Source organism: Dasypus novemcinctus, chromosome 23, assembly GCF_030445035.2.
Source record: "Dasypus novemcinctus isolate mDasNov1 chromosome 23, mDasNov1.1.hap2, whole genome shotgun sequence".
Classification (NCBI taxonomy): domain Eukaryota; kingdom Metazoa; phylum Chordata; class Mammalia; order Cingulata; family Dasypodidae; genus Dasypus; species Dasypus novemcinctus.
In genome coordinates this window covers 37,726,481-37,750,703 of record NC_080695.1, presented here as the reverse complement: position 1 = coordinate 37,750,703, position 24,223 = coordinate 37,726,481, and the positions used below count along the sequence as shown (strand labels likewise).

Sequence of the window (24,223 nt, the reverse complement as noted above, 5' to 3'; positions counted from 1 at the left end):
TATTTCACTAAAGACACAGAATTTGTTCCTTGATTGCTGTGCAGTGGAAATAACATCAGCACTTACCTCATAGAGTTGGTGGGGATTAAACATTATTGTATGTAAACGAGAAGGTACTTAGAAAGCACTTCATATAGAATAGCCATGCTCATTACAGGTAAAACTGTATCTAGGGATTTAAACCTCATCAGAGCTCTTTTTTTTTTCCTATCTGCTTGCATCATTGTCTTTTTGGTATGTTGCTTTGCCATGCAGGGGCCTGCGCCTCTCTATGCTGTGCAGATCTAGGATGCCTTTTTTTTTTTCCTTTTTTTACCAGGAGGTCCCAGGGATCGAACCTGGGTCCCTCCATATGGTAAATAGGAGCTCAATTGCTTGAGCCACAGCTGCTTCCTCTTTGTTTTTTGTGTTTTTCTAATATGATTTATTTATTTATTTGTTTCTCTCCCCTTCACCCCACCCCGGTTGTCTGTTCTCTATTTGCTGCGTCTTCTTTGTCCGTTTCTGTTGTCAGTGGCACGGGAATCTGTGTTTCTTTTTGCTGTCATGTTGTTGTGTCAGCTCTCCGTGTGGGCGGTGCCATTCTTAGGCAGGCTGCACTTTCTTCGGCAGGCTGCACTTTCTTCGGCGCTGGGCGGCTCTCCTTATGGGGCGCATTCCTTGCGCGTGGGGCTCCCGTACGCGGGGGACACCCCTGCGTGGTAGGGGACTCCTTGTGCGCATCAGCACTGCACATGGGCCAGTTCCACACGGGTCAAGGAGGCCCAGGGTTTGAACCGCGGACCTCCCATGTGGTAGATGGATGCCCTAACCGCTGAGTCAAGTCCATTTCCCTCTTTGTTTTTTATTATATCTTTTTTGCCTGCATATTAGTAAAGGTATAGACTGAGCTGCTTTAAAAAAGAGGTCACCAAATTATAGTAGCTCAGACAAGATAGGAACTGATTTCTGTTACTGAGAGGTAGGATGTAGTCCAAGGCAGGTAGGCGGCTGGGTTCCATGTTGTCATCCAGGCATGCACATGCCTCCTGTCTGTCATGTGGTTGCACTTAGCTATAGGGAGGCTGTAAATTTCACTTCTAGCCAGGCAGTCATGTACCTAGCCAAAACTTTGAGGAAGGAGATTCTGAGAGTAGAAAGGAGAGAATGGACTTTGGGAGACAGTAAGCAGCTCCTCCCTGCCTCTTTGTTGGCTTCCTTTTCTCTAACTGCAGATAAGCTTTCTCCTTGCATTGGGAGATACCGCTGCTGACAGCTTCAGACTTCAATCATCCCAGCTTGGTGTCCCTGATAGAAAGGTTTCTTCTCTTCCATTTCTAATCTGGAAAATCCCAGAGAAAGGTTCTCAATGACTTGTTGTGAGTCTCATGCCCTATTGGATCAGTCACTGTGACCAAGGGTGTGCAGTCTAGTGATTAACCCAGTCTGGATCACAGCCTTTCTTACATGCCTGCCCCCCCATACACACACACCATGGTATGGGAACAGCAGAGCCTATTACCAGAAAAGGTGTTGGAAAGACAAAAACAATGGCTACTACAAGCAGTAAACATGTCTATAATTATGTGCTGATACTGTTTGAAAATGTTTTGACAATCGTGAGTGTGTATCCTAGGAAAGGCCAGCTGGACTCTGTCTCCATGGTGGCTCTTGCCCCAGGGACAGTCTGTCATCAGACCAATTACTTTAATAATCCCAGGGAAGGAAGAAAGTCTCTTTGTCCTCAGAATATTCCCAGAAAAACAGGCAAATGGGGGGATAGGTTGGGACTCTTCCCAGTTGGTTTAGGGCAAAGAGGGGATTTATTGGCTTATGTAGTTGAAAAGGCCAGCGCTAAAATTAGGCTTCAGTCTGGATCCCAGGACTCAAAACGGTGTCATCAGGAATTTGACTACTCCCTCTCAACTCTGCTTTCCTTTGAGATAGCTTCATTCTCATGCATCACAAATCACACCACAGCTCCAGTAATTGATGGAAAAATTCCCCCAACAACTCTGACAAAACCTCTGTGCTCGGCTTTCATTAGCCTCAAATAATCACTGTGGCCAGGAAGATGGAACACTGGCAAGTCCTGGGACACAGAGATTGTACAGCTTAGTCGGGGAAGAAAGCCAAGGGAGCAGAAAAGAGAGTTCTCTGGTAGAGGCCTGAGGGGCCAGTCTTGAGAGTATTCCTAGTGGTGAAGAATATGGGCACTTGAGTTAGGCAAATCAAATCCAAGCCCTGCCATTTGTTGCTTTGGGTAAGTTATCCCACCTTGTGGAACCTCAGCTTATCATCCATAAAATGAGGAAGATGTGCAGGGGGTGTTATGAGGACTTAAATGCATTCAAACATGTAAAGCATGAGTACAGCACCTGGCTCAGGGTAAACATTCAATAAATGGTAGTTAAGACTATTGTTGGGAAATTAAACTCCTTTTAATTTGAGGTACGGCATTCTTAGGTGGTTGTGTTTTTTTTCCCATCAACGTGTATGAGACCAAGCCTCCCTGGCCGCTACAAGAGTTCAGCACACAGGGATAGGTTAAAAAATAATTTCATTTTTAGCAGGAGGAATGATGACACAGCAATGAACCGCTAAATTGTAGTCTAAATCCTGCTTTCTTATGTTTTAAAAATAAGGCAGGTGTAGCTCAGTGATTGAGTGCCTGCTTCACACGTGCAAGGTCCCAGGTTCAATCCCCAGTACCTCCTAAAAAAAAGAGAGAAAGAAAAAATAAAATAAAATTAAGGACATCTTGCCCTTTACAATCAGTTCACCACAAAGAAGATGTGGGAGGAAGAACTTACCCTTCCTTAGTTGGCATCTACAGGGTGTCAGGCACTTAATACAAAACATTTAATCCTCTCAACTGTCGAAAACACAGGGATTTTTACAACCTATTTCACAGAAGAGGAGACTGACATTCAGGGAGGATGAGTAAATTTGCCTGTCACACATCTCATAAATGGCTGAGCTGGAATCAAAGCCAAGTCTTACCTGGCTGCAAAGTCATGTTTTATGTGCCTTCTCCAATATCCTGGCCTCCAGTGCAGTTTACTCTGAGGACTTGCTCAGGACACTGGCTGCCCTGTTGGTTAATCCTTTGCTTTATTGAAGTTTCACTGCTAGGGGGCCTATGCTAAAAAAAGTTAACCCAGCAGTCTGTAGTGTTAACCTTGTAAATGTTGAATTTATTGCTGGGGTTTGAGTAAATTTGCAATGAAAAAAAGACTTTGAAAAATGGCTTTGTATTTTGTAGCTCTTGCATCTGGGGTTATGATATGAGATGTTATATCCTGGTAGTTATAAATGCTAAAAGGATCATCCCAATCAGGGAAAACTGGAAAAAAGAAAGAGAAAAGGTGTTAGTGGAACACAAGTTACTTGCTTTTATTTTTTTAAATAGTTTTATCCACACACTATGCAATCCATCCACGTACAGTCAGTGACTCTTAGTATAATCAGAGTTGTGCATTCATCACCATAGTCAATTTTTCATTAACACAAAGAGAAAAAAATTCCCATACTCCTTATACTAACCCCCTGTTATTGACATTTAGCATTGATACATAGTACCTTTGTTTCAGTTGATGAAAGAATATTACAATATTGTTAACTTTAGCCCATAGTTTGCATTAGTTGTATTTTACCACCCTTGTAAGAATGATGTTCATTTGTTTTAGCTCATGTAAGAACATGTCTTCTATTTGTACTATTAACCACAGTCATCATCTACAACAAGGTTCATTGTTACAGTCCCATGTTTCATCCTCTAACTTTCCTTCTAGTGACATATAAGACCCAAAACTTCCCCTTTCAACCACAGCCACACCCATAATTTAGTACTATTAATTATACTCACAATATTGTGCCACCATCTATCCATTTCCAAACATTTACAATTAACCTTATTAAAAATTCTGCACACATTAAGCATCAGCTTCCCATTCTCTACTGCAATCTATCCCGCTGGTAACCTATATTCTAGATTCTAACTCTGAGTTTGCTTATTATAATTAGTTCATACGAGTGAGTTCATACAATATTTGTCCTTTTGTGCTTGCCTCATTTCACTCAGCATAATGTCCACAGGGTTAATATATGTTGTCACGTGCATCAGGACTTCATTCCTCCTTACAGCTGAATAATATTGCATTGTATGTATATACCACATTCTGTTTATCCATTTGTCTGTTGATGGACACTTGGGTTGTTTCCATTTTTTGGCAATTGTGGATAATGTCGCTATGAACATTGGTGTGCAAACGTCTGTTCTCATTCCTGCTGTCTGTTTTTTTGGGTATATACCTAGTAGTGGGATTGCTGGATCACATGGCAAGTCTATGCTTAGCTTCCTGAGGACTTCCTTGCTTTTTGCCAACAGTAGGTGGGCTGAAATTTAAATTCTTCAAGTATTGGAAACAGAAGAAATCTCTGTAACTGATGTTTTCACTGTGCTATAATTTGTGCCATTTGGAACCTCTGGAAAAAGGGAGATATAAGAGGCAGTCTCTAGATGGAAATACACATTTAGCATTTGGAAAAACAGTTCAATTGCTAATGATCCATTGTTGAAATCAAATGTCTGACCACAGAGGCTGATGATTTTCTAGTCTGATGTATATATTCTGGACTTCAAGACTGACTAGATAGAAAAGGCTTAGGAAAGCCTTGCTTGTCACTTAGGCCTGGAAGACAACTGTCTGACTCTGCAGTGTCTCCCTTTGCTACTGCTGAAGCAAAGCCACTGGCCATTTTGGAATCCTGAATCCACAGACCTTAGTGGACCTGACTCTAAGCTGAAAACCTGGTCCTGCCTGCTGTGAGCCATGCTGAGGCTCAGTGACCAGGACACAGACTCTGAATCATGGCAGATTTAGACTACCTCTGTGAAGCCTAAACTATGAAAACACCATGGATGCTGGCCGGACCCTCTAGGTTACATATGTTGCCCACAGGAGCAGCTTGCTTTGCTTGGGACCATCTAAAATCAAGCTGCAGTTTAGCCCTAGATCTCTCATGTAGAGGCTAATAGCATTCTTCAATAGCGATTTCTGCCAGAAGCTGCAGGTTGGGAAGGCCCATCACAGGGACTGTGTCCCCTTGACCTGCTTTTCACAGATCAGACTCTGGATCATTGGTTTCTGGGGATGTCCATTGCTGTCGTGTTCAGCTATCCAGATTAGTTGCAGCTTGCAACATTGGACTTTTAGTCCAACTCTGTTTCCCTCACCTTCTTATACGCCCACCTTAATAAGGTAGGTTGATTATTAAATGCAACTGTCTCCATAAAGGGAGTGCTCTTTTGCAGGCTGCTCACTGGGTAAATGAGCAGGACAAAAGGTTATGTTTTGAAAATTCAGGATTTCTTACCAATTCCCAAATGTGTCTTTCTGCTTAAATTATATAAATATTTTTTTTTCCTGGGAAAATGCTTTTTTGCCTCTTGCATACATCTCTTCCAGACTAAAGGCCTGGGATGAGAATAAGGGATGAATGAAAAAATGTAAAGTTAGGGTTTACTGACTGGGACACATGGGTTTTGTAACAAGAGAGGAACAAAATGAAAACCCTGGCCTCTAGAGAGGCATGGGGGAGAAGGGAGGCCATTTATGATCTTTGCTTTTCAGTACTGTTTCTGGAAGCTTTCCCGTCTTCCTGAATAGAAATTGTCAGTGCTGCCTTGCTAAATGCTGTGAGTGCTTTGAATTCTGGCTGCTGAGCCTAGGATCACACCTGGCAGCACTCACTGGGGAGATAAAAGGGGGTGATCCTGTGTAGCAGTTTGATATTATTGATGAATTCCAAAAAGAAATATTGGATTGTGTTTGTAAACTAATCCTTTCCTCTGGGCATATTAGATTATATTGGATTCAGAGGTTTACCTGATTAAGTAATCAGTGCCAGTAGGGCAGATAAAAGACATGACAAAGGACAGGGTTGAAGGGTTTTCGATGTTGAAGTTTTGATGTTGGAGTTTAATGCTGAAGCCTTAAGCTGGAGCTCTGGGAAGTCAGCTCACAGAGGAAACAGAAGCAAGCCCCAGGAAGAGAGAAACCCTGAGCCCAGGAAAAAGAAGCCTGAGGAAGGGAGGAACCCAGGAAGCCTGAACTCTTGCACACATCAGCAGCCATCTTGCTCCAACATGTGGAAATAGACTTTGGTGAGGGAAGTAACTTATGCTTTATCGCCTGGTATCTGTAAGCTCCTACTCGAAATAAATACCCTTTATAAAAACCAGCCAATTTCTGGAGCACCCTTTTGGCTGACTAATACAGAATTTGGTACTGAGAAGTAGGAAAGTGCTTTTGCAATTACCAAAATGCCAGAATGGTTTTATAAATGGGTAAGGGGTATTTTTGGAGGAATTGTGAGATGCTTGATGGAAAAGGCCTAGATCGCTTTGAAGAGACTGTTGATAACAATGTGGATGCCAAAGAGGCTTTTTATGATGCCTTAGAAGTAAATGATGAAACTATTATTGGAAACTGGAAGAAAGGCGATCCATGTTTTAAAGTTGCAGAGAACTTAGCAAGATTGACTCCTGGTGTTTTATGGAAGGCAGAATTTGAAAATGGTGAGCCTGGGCATTTAGCTGAAGAAATTTCCAAAGTAAATCCAGAGAATGCGGCTTGGCTTCTGCTTGCAGCTTATAGAAAAATGCTAGATGAGAGAGATAAGCTGAGGACTGAACTTTCGGGCACAAAGAAAACAGAAACTGATTCTGGAAACTCTAAACCTCTGGAAATCAAGCTCCCAGATGAAAGTGCCCCACTGGAGGACTTAACTAAACTTGGAACTTGTAAATCAGGATTGACGATGCAGTTATGTCGGTAAGACTTGTGGAAAGTCTTACTGTCTGGTGGCTTGGACCCCTGCTTCCTGCATGCTAAATCAATACACTTTTTGAGAGAGCTGTATGAACAAAACCACTGTCAGCCTGGAATAAAAAGGACATGGAAAGGAAAGATTGAAGGAGAAATAACTTTAAGAGGAAAACCATGGAAGCTAAAATCTGGAATTAGGACATCACCTTGAGGAAAAACAGGAAGCCCACCCAAGTGTACAGAGAGGGTGAGTTTGTCCCAGCAGTTGAAGAGGGTGGATGTTCCAGTCGAATGTCCTGGGGGAGTTTTGCCACCCCAGGGTACAGAGAAGGTGGAGCACATTCCCCAATGATTAGGGTGGTTAAGGTCAGAACCGCATAGGTCTGAGAGGGGTGGACCTGTACCCCATGGATTTGGGAAAGCCAGGTGGTCAACTCATTGCTCTGAGAGGGTGGAGCCTGTATGCCAAATGTTAGGGAAGGCCAGGTGGTCAACTCATTGCTCTGAAAGGGTTGAGCCTTTATGCTTAAATGTTAGGGGAATGTTGTATTCATGATACTGTACGAGGGGGTTAAGACTCTGACCCAAAGATTGGGTAAGTTGTTGCAATCACCTCAACACTCTTGGAGGGAGAGGTCTGGAGCTTGGTCAACACCCAGAAGCTTGATGAGGGTGGAACCAAGAAATTGGCCGTTGGGCAAGCCTGTAGAAAGGCTGGATTCCTGTATGGCCCCAAGGAGAAGAAACCATCATCTTAAGTATGATTCTATCAGACTTTGAAATTGAATGGAGGATGCCCTGCATGCAGGCTTACTGAACGGTAGAGGACCTGTGACTCATGTTTTCCTCCCAGTTTCTCCTTATTGTAATGAAAATGTTTATCCTATGTCCATTTGTGTATTGGAAGCAGATAAATGGTTTTGTAGGTTTCAGAGGTCTACTGCAGATGGGACTTTGCCCCAAGACAAACTGTATTTCTTTAAACTGATTGTGATAATGATTTAGTACTTGCATTGTTACTGATTTAAGGTTTTTTTGAATATTATAATGTCTTTTTGGAATTCAGAGGGTGGAGTGTAAAGTTTGATATGGTTTGAATTCCAAAAATAGATGTTGAATTATGTTTGTAATCTGGTCTGTACCTGGGTGTGATTAAGTTATGATTAGGGCATTGATTGGGCCACATCAATAGGGCATTGAGTTCCCACGCCTTGGTGGGTGGGGACTTACAGATAAAAGACATGGCAAAAGGACAGAATGGAGCGCTTTTAATGTTAGACTTTGATGTTGGAGTTTGATGCTGAAGTCTTAAGCTGGAGCCCTGGGAAGTAAGCACACAGAGGAAAGAGAAGCAATCCTGGGAAGAGAGGAACCCTGAGCATGGAAAGAAGCAAACCCTGGGAAGAGAGGAACCCTGAGCCAGGAGAGAAGCAAGACCTGAGAAGAGAGGAACCCAGGAAGCCTGACCCTGGCAGATGTTGGCAGCCATCTTGTTCCAACATGTGGAAATAGACTTTGATAAGGGAAGTAGCTTATGCTTTATGGCCTGGTATCTGTAAGCTCCTACCCCAAATACCCTTTTTAAAAACCAGCCAATTTCTGGTATTTTGCATCAGCATCCCTTTGGCTGACTAATACAGTACCCTATCATGATACTGCCTCAGCCCTGCAATTCTTTCGGTCCACTTCAAATCACTGCCTGAGCTTTGCTCTGCCCAAATTGATACCTCAGAGCAGGTAAAAAAGGTAAACATAGAAACTTGAAGAAACCACCTTGCTAGAAAGATAGACTTTTATGGTTAATGGAATTTGTTTTAACTGGCTAATTCCAGGACCCCTAAAGGGCACAAATGAGATTGATACTGTATATTGGTCTCATCCTGCTTCATGGGGTCCTATATGGACAATTATTTTGCTGTAAATAAGCCTTGGCCAGAAAGAATTGGTAGTAAACCTGGGACTGCCATCCTTAGGCCTGTTTGTAAGATTGACAATTGAGTGGTGCCTGGGAACTTGGGTTTCAGGAGGGTTCTCCCCATACTGTAAAGGTGAGTGTGCCTAAACTGTTCGCACAATGTACTTTATGCTGAACACCTTCCATCCTTCTGTGAGTCTAGACTTTTTCTATGTGTTAGCCAAATGGTGCCTGTGTGACCCCCAAAAATCCCTGGGTATAGAGTCTCTCTCAGCTTTCCTGGTGGGCAACATTTCATATGTGTTGTCATAACTCACGGTTGGAGGAATGAAGCACATCTGGTGTGACTCTACTGGGAAGCTTGCTCTTGGTTTCTTCCAGAATCTGCCCCATGTACCTTTTCCTTTGCTGATTTTGCTTCATATCCTTTTGCTGTAAAACATCATAGCTGTGAGAACCACAATATGCCCAGTTCCTGGGAGTTTCCTAGTGATTTATCAAACCAGGGAGTGGTCTTGGGGCCCCTAACATAGGGCATGAGATGGTCTTCTGTGGTGTTAGTAATCGTCTCTGTCTTGATCTGTATGCTGTTTACAAAGGTTGTGTGCAAACTGTGATAACTCACTAAGCTGTGCAATTATGGTGTGCACTGTTTCTGTAAAGATATTTAACGTCAATAAAAAGTTAAAAGAAAAAAGGAATAGAAGGTTACACACCATGGGGAGAAATTAACTTCAAAAAAAACAAACTTCCTTTTATTCAGCAAACATTCTGGTTACCATTTTTGACCAGGCATTGCGCTAGAAGCTTAGGACATAGGTTGAAAAGACAACCTCGTTGTCATCAGCTCCCAGTTTAATTGGGAGGCAGGTAATCATCAGTATGGTTGATTCTTGTTGAGTTTTGACAGAGACATCATAGGGCTCTAAAGGGACACCGTGAAGGGACTTCTAGCTTTTTGCCATTTCAGGGATGCCCCTCAAGTACCTACAAAAACTAGACAGGCAAATAGGCAAAGAGGAGAGATGGAGACTGGCAGATTGGGAAGACATGCAGGCCCAGTGTTACTAGAGTCGTGAATTTTTATATGAGCTCTCTTGATTTTTAATTGCTATACATGAATTTAAAAAAACTGGGGAGGCCAAACAAAACACCCCTGCAGGTCGAATTTGGCCATGGCCTACCAGCTGGCTAGGCATTCTTGCAACCAGCCTGCCCCCTCTGACAAACAGGAGGACTGTCCACTATTTCGGCCCTGGGAAATAGAGCAGTGAGCAAGCCAGACAACTTTCTTGCATAGTGGGGGACCCTGGCATGGTTCTTCTCAAACTTTAGTGTGTGTAGAAATCACCTGGGCAGTCTTATTGAAAGGGATTCTGACTCAGGAGGTCTGGGGCAAGGCCTGAAAGTTTGCCTTCCTAACAAGCTCGCAGCTGATGGTGATGCTGCGGGTCCCTGGGTCCTCCTTTGAGTAGCGTTTCTCAGTAATAAAGAGGGGCTATTTATTTGAAGGGGGGCGGGGAGCCAGAGGATTTAGGATGAAGATGTATTTCCTGGCGACCATCCAGTTTTTACTTAGATTTTGGTTCATTTGGGGTAGCTGGGGAAAGAGATGACAACATCGGAGGCGCGTGTCCAGCTACCTCTTGGTCTTGCCAGGCCCCTATCCTCAAAGAGCTTACATTCTGGCAGGCAGAGTGGGAGATGGGGGTGAGCTGGAGGAAGGTATTAGGGAAAGCTTCCTGGAGGAGGTGCATGGGAAATACAGGAGCTCCCCCAGCTGCCCGCGACAGGCAGAAACTTCGAACTCCCGGCTCCTACGGCTGAATCCCGGAATCCCCCGCTGGATGTGGTTTCCCAGGCATCCCACGTGTCTGCTGTCTGCGCGTCCCCGTCAATCAAGTTCTTTTTTTCCGGCCAGGGAAGGGGGTTTAAAGGCGGTGGCGGTGCAGAGCGCTCCCATGGTGCCGCGCGGCGGGCGGGTTTGGATTTTAAATCCCCGCGGCCAATCAGTGGCGCGTAGGGTTTTGTAACGTTCCCAGCGCCGCGTTTGAATTCGGGGAGGAGCGGAGTGCTGCGCAGCTTCTGTCCTTACCCTGCTAGGTCGGCTGAACTACGCCGGGAGCATGAGTGCGGCGGCGACTGCAGGGAAGCTGGCGAGGGGTCCAGGCGAACCGGCAAAGGCCGGGCCCCCCGGAGTTACGGCTCCCGGGGCCACGGCGGCCGTCCCGCCGGCGAAAGAGATCCCGGAGGTCCTAGTGGACCCGCGCAGCCGGCGGCGCTACTTGCGGGGCCGCTTTCTGGGCAAGGGCGGTTTCGCCAAGTGCTTTGAGATCTCGGACGCGGACACTAAGGAGGTGTTCGCCGGCAAGATCGTTCCTAAGTCGTTGCTGCTCAAGCCGCACCAGAAGGAGAAGATGTCCATGGAGATATCCATTCACCGCAGTCTTGCCCACCAGCATGTCGTCGGCTTCCATGGCTTTTTCGAGGACAGCGACTTCGTGTTCGTGGTTCTGGAGCTGTGCCGCCGGAGGGTGAGGGTCGCTGCTGGGAAACTGGAGCTGCTTGGCTGGGAATGGGGTGCTCGGAGCTTCTAGGGAGGGTGTGCTGGGTTACTCGAACCTGGGAAGGAAAAGGTCTCTTAGCACTTGTTGCTGACGGGGGAGGGGGTTCCGGTTAAGCAGAGCCGGAGTCGTTTCGCTACTAGGGAAGGCGCCTCTTGGACACGAGATGTCCGCGGAGGGGATGGGGGTGCTGGTAGCAGACGCCAAAGGAGGAGTCCTTGATAAGTAGTGCTGTGGACCTGGAGTTTCCCAGGAAGAGAGGGGTCTGAAAAGGGATCTGAAGCAGCGAAGAGGCTTGGGGAGGGGCTACTGGGAGTTCTGAGCTTCCGGAGTGAGGCTGGGCGAAGGGTCTCCGGTAAGGGGCTTCGGAGAATGGAGCTATTAGGTGAATGGGCTCGCAGTTGTCTCGGAAAAGGATCCGGGGGAGGAAGGGCCTGCAAAACCCCTTCCCCATGTCCCCCTGCCAGCTCCCCGGGGTCCAGGATCTCGTCCTGGTCTGCCTTTCTCTAGTGACCCCTTCTCACACTTGGGCCTCCAGTCCACCTCCCCATTCTTCCTCTCCTTCCCTGGCCCAGTCCCTTCTGGAGCTGCACAAGCGGAGGAAGGCACTAACCGAACCCGAGGCCCGCTACTACCTAAGGCAGATTGTCCTTGGATGCCAGTACCTGCACCGAAACCGGGTCATTCACCGGGACCTCAAGCTGGGCAATCTCTTCTTGAATGAGGATCTGGAGGTGAAAATAGGTGAGGTGCTGGGCCTGCAGGAGGACTGGATACCACTGGAAGAGGGGAGATTGAGGAGGAGGTGGGGAAGGAGGGAGGAAGAGAACGGAAGGAAGACTGGGCTGATGATTGCCTCTAGATCCTCTCTTAATTTAAAAGAGCCCACAGGCCAATATTTTGCCTGCAGAAGCTTTTTGTGCCCTCTACAGTATAATTTTCAAAAAAGAACTTGAATTAGTTTCTATTTTTTTTTTTAAATTGAATTCGGATATTTTAAATAATTGGAAGCTCCAGTCAACGCAGGGGCAGGGGCAGCATTCCCTCGGGGCAGCCCTTGAAACAGCTGTCTCCTTTAGACTTCCTCTGGCTTGCTATTGCTAGTCCCCACCACACCCTATTACTTCCTTACAGACTTGCCAAGTAATAGCCATTGAGTTTACTGGCTTGAACTCTGAAGGCTGTTGAGTTTTGTTTTACCTATCAGGTTCCCTTTTAGCCCTCCTTTCGAAGAGGAAGGGTGAGGGCGGGGCACTGGGGGGCACTTACCTGGGCAGGATGGGAGGATTCCTAGGCAAGCCTCACTGGTTGCAGTCACTTATGGGATCAAGTGACCCTGGGTCTTGATGGTCAGACCCAAACCAGCTGTGTGCATTGACAGATAGCAGAGGCTGGCTTCTGAGCTCCCCCTCTTCCTCCCTCTGTCCCAGGGGATTTTGGACTGGCAACCAAAGTCGAATATGACGGGGAACGGAAGAAGACCTTGTGTGGGACTCCTAATTACATAGCTCCTGAGGTGCTGAGCAAGAAAGGGCACAGTTTCGAGGTGGATGTATGGTCCATTGGGTGCATCATGTAAGTTGGGAGCTGTCTCAGGACCCACTCAGCCTCAGCAAGAGCCCTTTTAGGCATCTCACTTGGCTGACCTACCCTGTGGATTACAGCCTGGTCCAAAAACAAAGTCTAATTTCTTTATCTTTCCTTGTCACCCTGGGGTATCCTGTAGAGTCCCACAAGCTGGACTTGGGATCCAGCGAAAGGGTGGGGTAACCATCCAATGGACCCCAGTACCTTGCTCTAGACCCTGGCTGTTCAGAATGTGGCTCCCAGACCAGATCAAGCCCTGGACCTGAGATTTTAACAAGATCCCTGGGTGATTCTTGCACTGAAAAACACTGATCTAGAAAGCAGCATTGTGGGGGAGGAATTGGGTCGGAAGTTATGGCCAGCAGGAGGAGGTGCCTACTACCATTGGGCTGAGACCATTAGAGTGGGGATAGGGTGGTAGGCAGAGACTCAGGCCTTTTCAGGTATTATTTTTGTTGGTGGTGTTGGTCTGGGTACTAGAGAATTAGAAATGAGTTGTAGCAGTGACTTTTGTACTTTGCAATGGAGCTGTCTTTCAGATGAAAACTGTACACCTTCTCTTGCGTATAGAATTACTAAATGTGGCGCCGTTTCCATAGGAGCAAGAAGCCCACCCACTTTGACCTGTTTGTACAGCAGGCAGCCTCTGAGGCCCTTTTACAGAGTCTTAGATGACCTCAGGCCATAGCTGAGAAATCACTGGCCCATGAGAATCCTGGTCTCATCACCTGTACTCTACTGAAAGCTCATCCCAGCCAGTGTCTGAGCTCCTTGACTGCAGAGTGGGCTCAGGGTCTGTCTTCAGGGACACCAGACTTAAGTGGGAGCATCCAGAGGATCCCTCACTTCCATTCTAGCCTTGAAATGATTCCTCCTGTATCTGGGTTTTGACTGGGAGCCTTGAGCCTACTCCTATTCTGTGCTTACAGGTATACCTTGTTAGTGGGCAAACCACCTTTTGAGACCTCTTGCCTAAAAGAGACCTACCTCCGGATCAAGAAGAATGAATACAGTATTCCCAAGGTGATTAATGACATTTTATGTTTCAATTCATTGTTTTTTTCTCCAACAGCTAATTACTGAGCCCAGCTATATCCTGGGGACAGAGATAGGTACACCCCAACCCTAGGATGACGTTAAAGGGTCTGGGTCTGAGGTTGCATACGGAACTTGGCACATGTGTGTATATAAGTATTTCTCTGGGGAGAGAGATTGTAGATTCTAAAGGGGATGTTGACCCAAAAAATGCATAAAAAGCAAAAATAAAGAATTTAAAGGGTTGGAGGCAGAAGTGTTTCACTTTTGGAAATGGACTGACTTGATTCAAATTGGCTCTGCCACTTAGCAGCCAGTTGGGCAAATAACTTGAAACTTCTGAAACAGAGTTTTATCAACTATAAAATGAAATTACTGCCTCTAGAAAGCCTTGTGGAGTGCCTTGCACTTGGTAAACACTCATGAATTGTGGCTCACTGTGTATCCAGTCGTGAATGGCAAAGTAGTGTGTGTTTTCACAACCACTAGCATAAATTCATTTAAAGGAATAGCACATTCCTGCAGAAGCCTGGCACATGGCCACATTCTAGATTGGTGTCTTTGACTTGTGTGAAGCCAAGAGCCCTGTCCACCCACAAGGACAGAAGGGCTAAATCTCTGCCATCAATAATCAGTGAACTCTGTCAAAGGGAGTAAGCAATTGAGTGGCTCAGAATGTGGGTGCTGGGTTCACCACTTACTAAGTGTGTACTTTAAGGTAAGGCACCTAACCTCCCTGTGCCTCTGTTTCCTTTGCTGCAAAAGAGGGGTGATAATAGAGATCCCTATTTATAGCTTTTTTTTGTGAGGAATAAATGGGTTATTATACACAAAGGATTTAGAATATCTTCCTGGTACCTAGTGTGTGTGTGATTAGTGCTAGGCTTTTATTACTTTACACCAGACCTGTGATCTCTCATTGAATCATTTTAGCAGGCCTCCAAGATGGGCGCTATCTCCCCGTTTTATGGATGAAGACACAAAGGCCCTAAAAAGTTAATTCATTTGTCTAAGGTCCCACAGCTGGTATTAAGGGGCAGAACTGGGATTTGAACCCAGGTCTTTATGACTGCAAACCCTATGTTCTCAAGTGTTTCTCAAGTGGTGAGCAACTTTAATTATGCAAAGACAAATTCTGGGGGGAATTCCCCATCTCAAAATAAAATGAGTCTTGGGTCTCAAGATTAAAAAAAAATGATCATCTCATAACTTCGGTTGGTGCTCGTTGGCTCAGTGAAGCCAGTAGTGGGCCACTGGCATTGTTTATAGGTGCTGAGACCGGGGGAGTCTGTGTGGGCTGGGGCCTGAAGTTCTTTGTGGCCGTGCTATACTCTTGCACCCCTCTCATGCCCTGCTTATGGTTCCTCCTCTCTGCCACAGCACATCAACCCCCTGGCTGCCTCCCTCATCCAGAAGATGCTTCAGACAGACCCCACTGCCCGCCCAACCATTGGCGAGCTGCTCAACGACGAATTCTTTACTTCTGGCTACATCCCCGCCCGTCTCCCCATCACCTGCCTTACCATTCCACCTAGGTTTTCAATTGCTCCCAGCACTCTGGACCCCAGCAACCGGAAGCCACTCATGGTCCTCAATAAAGGTAAAGCAAGGGTCTGCGTAGCTAGCAGAGCCTCCAGAGAGAGCCCAGGCTTAGGTTTGTGGGTGGCTTACTCCCTGGACCCCAGAGCTCAGGTGTGGAGTAGGGCAGTCTCTTGTCCTTCAGTCCATGGCCCTTTTCTTCTTATGGCAAAATGCTCTTTGCCCTTTGGCCCTGGTCAGGAAAGACACATTTTACCATGGCTGGATCAGGTCCTTTGGGTCCAAGAAGAAGAGAATGGACCTTAACTCCAAGCCTGACAATTTCTTTTGGATCATTTCAAAAAATTTCTAACAACCCTTGCGTGGTTCATTGAAAAACAGTAAACAGTAAAATATTTCCGACACTAGAACACAATACAGTTAACTTCAAGTTTTCACCAGATTAAGTAATTATCAAGGTTTGGTTACATTTGCTTCATCTGTCCTTTTTTTTTTCCTCTTTTGTTCCTTTGAAATATTTTTAAAGGTAATCCCAGACAGCTTGCAATTTTACCTCTATAAACGTCAGTCCTTTTTTTTTTTTTTTTAAGATTTATTTTTTATTTATATCTCTTGCCTTCCCTCCACTCAGTTGTCTGCTTTCTGTGTCCATTTGCTGTGTGTTCTTCTGTGACCGCTTCTATCCTTATCAGCAGTACTGGGAATCTGTGTTTCTTTTTGTTGCGTCATCTTGCTGTGCCAGCTCTCCGTGCGGTGCCATTCTTGGGCAGGCTGCACTTTCTTTCACGCTGGGCGGCTCTCCTTATGGGAGGCACTCCTTGCGCGTGGGGCTCCCCTACACAGTGCCCTGTGTAGCAGGGCACTCCTTGCACACATCAGCAGTGCACATGGGCCAGCTCCACATGGGCCCGCAGTTTGAACCGTGGACCTCCCATGTGGTAGGCGGATGCCCTATCCATTGGGCCAAGTCCTTTTCCGTAAACCTCAGTCCTCATCTCTTTAAAAGAATGGACATTGTCTTATAAAATCACATGCCATATATTGCCATTGCTTCTAGGCCTCTTAGCAGGGCAGAAATAGGAAATGTGCTTTTTTGGGGGGATGGGGAGGGTCTTTGATTTATACTGATATTACTGATTCACATCTTAAACTTTTTTTTTTAGAAGGTACCAGGAATTGAACCCAGGACCTTGTACATGGGAAGCAGGCACTCAACCACTTGAGCTACATCTGCTCCCCATCTTAAACATTTTATTTTTATGTTTCAAATCCATGAAAAGTTGCAGTAGACAAAGAACTTCCTTTATATCCTTTACCCAGATCTACCAATTAACATTTTTTCACATTTGCTTTATCAGTATCTCTATTTTAAAAAAAAAATAATTAGAGGATAAATTTTACACATTCTGTACTTTACTGAGTTCATATTTCCTATACACAACCCTAGTAAGTAACACAGTTATCAAGTTCGGGAAATTTAACAACTCAATATTGCTACAGTTTGTCTTAGAGCAATTTTCTCCCCACTTACTATTTTTCTTTTAATAATTTACAAGTGTCCGATTCAAAGGTAATACAGTATTTTTACTTTTTTGATTTTATACTTGTATTTCTTTTCTCTTAAACTGAAAATCTTGGTTCTCTACATTAATATACTTACATTGTTCAACATATATATCAACTATATACAAATATATATATTGGGACAACATTCTTGACTAAACTACAGACTTGACTTGAGATTTTACCAGTTTTTTCCACTCATGCTCTTTTTCTGTCCTAGGATACTGCATTTAGTTGTCCTGTCTCCTCAGACTTCTTTACCCTGTGCCATTTCCATCTTCCTCTTTTTGTCTTTCCCAATCTTGACACTCCCAAAGAGCACTGCTAGGTTCTTTTGTATATGCCCCTCAGTTTGGGTGTGATGTTTTCTCATGCTTAGACAGAGGTGCTGTGTTTTGGGGAGAACCCCACAGCAGTGATGCACCTGTCTCGGTTGATGTCTTCTTACTGGTGATTCTAACCTTTATCCCTCAGTTACAGTGTCTGACTGGTTGCCCCACTGCAAAGCTACTATTTACTACCTTTGTAATTCATAAATATGCTGGGGGAGGTACTTTGAGATGACCCTATTTCTCCTTAAATTAATTTTCTCATCCCTGGGTGGATCTTGCTTGCAGCAGTGATTACCATGGTGGTATAAGGGCACGCTTCCTCTGTCCTGCAGTGCTTCTACTGTCGCTTCTGTCAGTATAGACTCATGGATATTTATTTTATTCTTTAGGTTTTAATCTAATACTGTCATTTTAATACTTTTTTTTCTTTTGGTTTTAATTTTTAAACACACACCTTTTTATAAAACTTAATTATGGAAATTTTTAACATTACCTCAAAGCAGAGATGACGAAACCCCATGTATACATCATCTATTTGCAAGTTATCAACATTTGGCCGTACTTGTTTTATCTGTCCACATTAACCCCCTCTTTTTTTTTCTAGAGCATTTTAAAGCAAAACACAAACATCTTATTATTTCACACTTCAATCCTTAATTTTTAAATTGAAACCTTTGATCTTAAAATACTTTAACAAAAATTTCTTATTACCCAAATACATATTACTTAAGGAGAAGTGGCTCATAGTGGTGGGAAGTAATTAAAATTTAAGCAAAAAATAAATAAAAGCACTCAAATATAACCAATGTTAAAATTTGGGTGTGCATTATTTTCAGACTTTTTGATCTTATATAAGCATATAAAACAAATTTTAGGGTGGAAAATCTCTTAAAATTCCTCTCTTACATTTTCATTTGTATACCTGTGTAATCCTTGCTGCTGAGCTGTGATTCACCAAACCCTCCCATCTTCCTGGAGGCTGAAGAGGCTTTTGGTTCTTTGTTTTGAAGCCAGGCTGCTCTGAGCTGCAGGTGCCCTTGGGCTGTCTCCCTGAGCAATGCAGGGATGTCTTTCAGGCCTACATTGTTGGGGCAGAGATCTGAGTGTCTGCAATTCTGGCCATGTGTGGTTACAAAACCTTTCTAAATGGTGGCCTGACCCTGAGGTACCAGTGACACCATGAGCAGCAGCCATTCTGATAATCTGGTGCTTGACTCAGTTTCCCCTCAAACAGTGGAAGTTGAGTTTTTCTCTGGGGAAAGTGTCTGTTGTGGCATGGGGTCCTTGCATCCCACTGCTTTTGTGCCCAGCTGATGACTATGCCTTGTCTTCTTCCTAGCCTTGGAGAACCCTGTGCCCGAGCGTCCCCGGGAAAAAGAGGAACCAGTGGTTCGAGAGATGGGCGAAGCGGTCGACTGCCACCTTGGTGACATGCTGCAGCAGCTACACAGCCTCAATGCTGCCAAGCCCTCAGAGCGGGAGCTGGTGAGGCAAGGTGGGTACCGTGAGGACCAGGACCTGGGATTGGTGGGCTGGCCTGCCAGGGGCAGCTGGGGAGGACAGGGAAGGCCCAGGTAGCAGTGTTAGTATCTAGTCCCTGTCTCCATAATACCTTTTAGTTCTCCTATTTCCTGTAGGATAAAATCCAGTGGCATTTAAAACCTCCATGGTCTGGCTCCTGCCTTCTTTTTCTGATCTTTTTTTTTTTTTCAAGGTACCAGGGCTGAAGATTGAAACCAGGACCTTGTATGTGGGAAGCTGGTGCTCAACCACTGAGCCACATTGGCTCTTCTGAGTTTCCCCCCCCCCCCCACTTTTTTTTTTGCTTGTTTGTTTTTGTTGTTTGGGAGGTACTGGTAACCAAACCTAGGGCCTCCCATGTTGGAAGCAGGCACTCAACCACTTGAGCCACATCTGCTCCCTTGATCCATCTATTCTTACTCCACAACTACCCTCGTCTCCCAGCTCCTCAGATTACTGGCTGTTTTCCTGAATATGCTACCTTTATACATTTGCACCTGCTCCTCTGCTCAGTGAATTCCGATGTATCCTTCAAGCAATTGAAATGATAGACCTAGATGTGCTCCAGCTTGGAGCATTTCCATGTGCTCTAGCAATGCCCTTCCACCAGCATCTGTATGACTTACAATTGCCTCCTTCACACATCTGCTCCAGCATCACCTCCATGACCATTTCCCTGACCCCCTTTCCCTACTTACTAGCACTTCTCATCCCCCTTACCTGCTTCATTTTTCTCCATAGCATTTCTCACCTAAAATTTCCATATTTATTTACTGCATTTAAAACAAGGAGATTTAATGCATGCCCTGAACTGAACATCATGTCTTGATGTATTTGGAATGGTATCTTCTCACAATTTTTTTATCACTCAAAATCTGGAAAACTAGATTATCTTTCAGCCACTGACTCTCAGCATGATCACAGTAATGCACATATTTTATCTTGTTTATTTTGATTAGTCTTTGTCCCTGCATAGACTGAATCTGACTAGACCAAAAGCTTCATGAGGTAGAAGCTGGGGTTTTTGCCTCCTGTTCACTCTGCCTCTAACAGACCCAGCACATAATAGGCCTTCAGTTAATGGACCAGTTGAATGAATGTCTGGCATTTGGTACACTGTGCTGTAACCTTTTAATTAAATATCTCTCCTGCTGCTTTCTGAGCTAGTTGGCAGGGCCACAGCCTGCCTTATAGGTGTCTCCTCCTCCTGGCTGAGCCCAGGTAGGGTGCTGGGACAGCTTCCCTGGTGTGGGCCACCATGAATGGGCCAGAGGGGAAGAGGCCTGTCCTGACCAATGCTCTGTTTGTTCTGTTCCAGAAGAGGCTGAGGACCCTGCCTGTATCCCAATCTTCTGGGTCAGCAAGTGGGTGGACTATTCGGACAAGTATGGTCTCGGTAGGTTTCTTCAGAATGGGTGGGTGGCTCAGGTATGGCCAAGCAACCTTTGAGTTGTCAAAGGCTTTTGCCTTTTCTGGGCCCTGGGTCCCCTTCTCTCAGCACTCTTACTTCCATCCTAGGCCTCCTAATTCCAGCTCCCAGTGCCCCCCATCCTGCTCCCCACTCCCTCTTACTGAAGTCTCCCCCTTACTGCTAGGGTATCAGCTGTGTGACAACAGTGTGGGGGTGCTATTCAACGACTCCACACGCCTCATCCTCTACAACGACGGGGATAGTCTGCAGTACATTGAGCGTAACGGCACAGAGTCCTACCTCACCGTGAGCTCCCACCCCAACTCCCTGATGAAGAAGGTGAGAGCTGGCCAGCCTGGGGTACTGGGTCTGCTGGTGGAAGTTGGGGGGTGTCATGCCAGGGGTCAGGCTGTAAGTCTGGCCTCCCTCCCCCACTTTCCAACCAGATCACACTCCTTAAGTATTTCCGCAATTACATGAGTGAGCACCTGCTAAAGGCAGGTGCCAACATCACACCACGGGAAGGCGACGAGCTGGCCCGGCTGCCTTACCTGCGTACCTGGTTTCGCACCCGCAGTGCCATCATCCTGCACCTCAGCAATGGCTGTGTGCAGATCAACTTCTTCCAGGTGAGCTGGAGGTGAACCCAGGGGCTGGCGGGTGTGTGTGTGTGTGTGCGCGCGCGCATACTGGGCCTGGCTTTGGCCCACAGGAGTTGGGTGGGTTGTCTGGCTCTACAGGGAGTAGGGAGATCTGGGAACCCATCCTTGGCAGCACAGGCAGCAGGAAGGGAGTGAAGTGGGACAGGAATCTCCATCAGCAGGGGTTCCTTCCTCCCCTCCTTTCTCCCTGCATACACTACCAGCTGGGATTTTCAACCTACTGAAACTCGGTATGTCCCTGCCCCTTCCCTCCTAGGACCATACCAAACTCATCTTGTGCCCCCTGATGGCGGCTGTGACCTATATCGACGAGAAGCGGGACTTCCGCACATACCGCCTAAGCCTCCTTGAGGAGTATGGCTGCTCCAAGGAGCTGGCCAGCCGGCTCCGCTATGCCCGCACCATGGTGGACAAGCTGCTAAGCTCACGCTCTGCCTCCAACCGCCTCAAGGCCTCCTCATAGGCCCTTGCACTGGACTGGTGCCCCTCACCACTCCAGCACCATGGGCCAGCTCCCCTGGTGTTGGTTTTTTAATGTGCCTCCCAGCCCCGGGGGCTGGGGGCAGCTGCATCATCACTGCAGGTGAGGGTTGCTCTGTAAGTTATTTTTGTACCTGTTCCGGTGTGGGTTCTAAGGCCCCTTTCCCTTGACCCCGCCGTATGAATTGTACAGATTATTTCTATTGAATTTGGGACTGTCCTTTCCTTGGCTTTATACACATTAAACATATGTGAATCTTCTTTTTCTTTTTGTCTTCCCTGACGTGAGACTGGCATCTGGTTCTGGAGCATGTCTTTGCTCTGGGCGCCCCAGGCTGCTTCCGCCTGTCTTTTCTGAGCTGAGGCCAACCTTAACCTCAGGCCCTCTCCTCCTCTGGCCTGCGGGGGGCGCCTCTGACTCCCGGCCACCTCAGCTCCCAGCAGCTCCTGTATATGGCTCCCTGGCCCCTGAGGCTGGCGGATAGTAGGGCAGGAAGAGGCTCTCAGAGGCACAGCTCCTCATGACACGGTGGGTGTGGAGCAGTAGTTGCGGGAAACGGTTTGTGAAGTACAGGATGAAGCCATCAGGGACTTGGCCTAGTGCTTGCTGTGCCTCAACTGGGAGCTCCCGATAGTGGTGCTTCTGAGGAGGGTAGAACAGAGCCTGGCTCAGTGTTGGCCAGACCTTCCTACCCTAGGGCAGGCCCCACCCAGGCCCCAGAACCACACCTTGTTCCTCATGGCGCGGAGCAGGTCTCGCACAGATGTCCCCTTGTATGACCTGAACCTTCTCAGATCTGTGGGCAGGTACAGCATGGGCAAAGCTGGCCCCTTGGCTCCTTGCAGCCTTCCTGGCCCACCCCAAGCCTTGGCTTCTGGTTCCATACCTGTTTGCAGTGGCACTGATATATGCCTGTGCCAGTTGCCCCGGACCACTGCTTGGGCTCCCGCCTCCAGCGCCATTACCAGGGGCCCCTGCTCAGCCTCCTTCTCCAGCCAGTCGCTGACATCCTGGGACCCAAGAGAGGATCTGAACCTTATGATGAGGACCAGAGGCCACAAGGTTGTGGAATGGCCCAGAGGGGAAGTGAAGCAACCAAAGCTTCTTGGTTTAGGGTGATGTGGGCTGGAGTTTCTCTGCTGAATCCCCATATTATCACACCAAATCACCACCAACCTAGAGCCGTGAACTGCTACAGATGAGGAAACAGGTTCAGAGGCGCAGAGTCCCTTAATCCAAAGTAACACAGGTGGAATGGGCTTTCCAGGCCCGGGTGTGGCCTGAATGACAACTTGGGCTCTTCTGAGGAATGGGGTAATATTCTGACCGGAGGGTTGCTGTGTCTGGGAACCTGGTAACGAGTGGACTTCGGAGAACTAAAATGGCAAAGTGCAGGAGTCTGGGGTCCCTCCTAGTTTGGAGTAAGCCAGGCTGTCTGGAGCAGGTAGCAAAGTCTGTTCCTCAGCCAACCTGGCTTCCCCTTTCTTGTCTCAAGACCCAGATTTGGAACTTTCAGGGACCATTCCCAAGATTTCCCTCTGACCTGGAAGAATTGGAGCTGCTTGGCTCTGCTCCAAAAGAAGGGATGGGCCAGCACCTGGGGAGCAGAGGGGCGTGCCTGCGGCAGCATGCTCAGCATGGTCCCCACCAGGTCCCGGGCAACAGCCGTGTCTGCAGGGCGGAAGGAGGAGGAACGACATCAGGCCAGCCCAGCCTCCCACCCTGCTTCCTTCCCTGCTGGGCCCAGGTCTCCCTCACCGTGGGCTTCCTCCTCCAGGAGAGCCAGACAGGGCTCCCCTACAAGGATGTTCGCCTGGCGATAAAGACTCTCCCCGAAGGGGTGGCTGCCGCCGGAAAGCACATAGTAGAACACACAGCCTGCAGAGAAGATGTCCACTGCGCTGGTCTGTGGGCCAGAAAGGAGGAGAAAAGGGAAGCCTGCTTCCAACGAGCCTGCCTGGCTAACTTCTCCCGTGGGCTGAAATGGTAGACGGGCCTGGTACAGATAAGAACTCAAGGGTGCTTCCTGGGAAGCATCTCCTTGGCTCTAGCCTCCCTCCTTTCTGCAACCACTGAAAGGGGCCCCTGGTTTTCCCAAGTCTTTACCTCTCCTGAGCTGCTAGTCTAGGTTTAGAAGCTTTGTGCCTCCAGCTTCTAGGCAGGTAACACAACCGAGGTCAGGAAGAGTGGCTCAGAGTCACACAACAAGTGGTAGAGCAGGGACTGTTCTCTAAACCTTACCCACCCCATGATTTGCCTACTGGAGCCTCATCAGAAAAGGAATTGGGATGGGAGTGGGAGATCCCTGAGGCCTGGGGTGGGCACCTGCCAGCTGGGGGGACTCACAGGACTGTCTGAGGGCAGGAGCTGGAGGAGCTCAGGTGCCATCCAGCCTTCTGTGCCAGGGATGCCCGAGCGGAGGCTGAAGCTCCAGCGGCCGGCAGGCAGCTTCTTGCAGAGGCCGAAGTCGGAGAGGACCACCCTGCCCCGGCCCTGGCTGTCAGGCCCCGAGATGAGAATGTTCCCGGGCTTGAGGTCGCGGTGCACTGTAGAGCAGAGAGGGAGCTGGGGGGCTGAGGGGAGATGGGAGGGCGGGGTTTGAGGATGGACAGCACAAGGGGTACGAATACCTATGTGTAAGGAATGCAGGTGGGCCAGGCCGGATGTCAGCTGCTGAAGCACTGTCACAGGCTCCAGCCCCCATCGGTCCAGGTCTGGGTTTTCTACATACTAAGGAAGCAGCGAGGGCCAAGACATCACCCTCCAGCCCTGTCCTCCTGGGCACCTGTCTCCATCCCCAC

At 47.1% G+C, this 24,223-nt stretch overlaps 2 protein-coding genes and 1 non-coding gene across 6 annotated transcripts in view; 1 reads left to right on the top strand and 2 right to left on the bottom strand.

Moving 5' to 3' along the window:
- Positions 1 to 2,471: 2,471 nt before the first annotated feature.
- Positions 2,472 to 2,604, bottom strand: LOC111763049 (small nucleolar RNA SNORA63). The gene has a single exon (XR_002796009.1). It is a non-coding gene; the product is annotated as a small nucleolar RNA SNORA63 (small nucleolar RNA).
- A 118-nt stretch (positions 2,605 to 2,722) lies between these two features.
- On the top strand, positions 2,723 to 21,682 carry PLK1 (polo like kinase 1). The gene is made up of 10 exons (XM_004453805.4): positions 2,723 to 11,261; positions 11,867 to 12,035; positions 12,722 to 12,866; positions 13,808 to 13,901; positions 15,294 to 15,513; positions 18,687 to 18,842; positions 20,187 to 20,264; positions 20,464 to 20,618; positions 20,726 to 20,908; positions 21,198 to 21,682. Exons 1-10 carry the CDS (start codon positions 10,854 to 10,856, stop codon positions 21,402 to 21,404), a joined length of 1,815 nt encoding a protein of 604 aa, XP_004453862.2. The 5' UTR covers positions 2,723 to 10,853; the 3' UTR covers positions 21,405 to 21,682.
- ERN2 (endoplasmic reticulum to nucleus signaling 2) overlaps positions 16,844 to 24,223 on the bottom strand; it is a 23,295-nt gene continuing 15,915 nt past the window's right edge. For all 4 annotated transcript variants that reach the window (XM_058286269.2, XM_058286270.2, XM_058286271.2 and 1 more), the window contains 7 exons: positions 24,053 to 24,152; positions 23,769 to 23,968; positions 23,181 to 23,328; positions 22,966 to 23,093; positions 22,309 to 22,432; positions 22,151 to 22,218; positions 16,844 to 22,064 (listed from right to left, as the gene is read on the bottom strand). In XM_058286269.2, the coding sequence (XP_058142252.1) occupies positions 21,852 to 22,064; positions 22,151 to 22,218; positions 22,309 to 22,432; positions 22,966 to 23,093; positions 23,181 to 23,328; positions 23,769 to 23,968; positions 24,053 to 24,152 (981 nt within the window). In that variant the 3' untranslated portion in view covers positions 16,844 to 21,851. The remainder of the gene's footprint in view (positions 22,065 to 22,150; positions 22,219 to 22,308; positions 22,433 to 22,965; positions 23,094 to 23,180; positions 23,329 to 23,768; positions 23,969 to 24,052; positions 24,153 to 24,223) is intronic.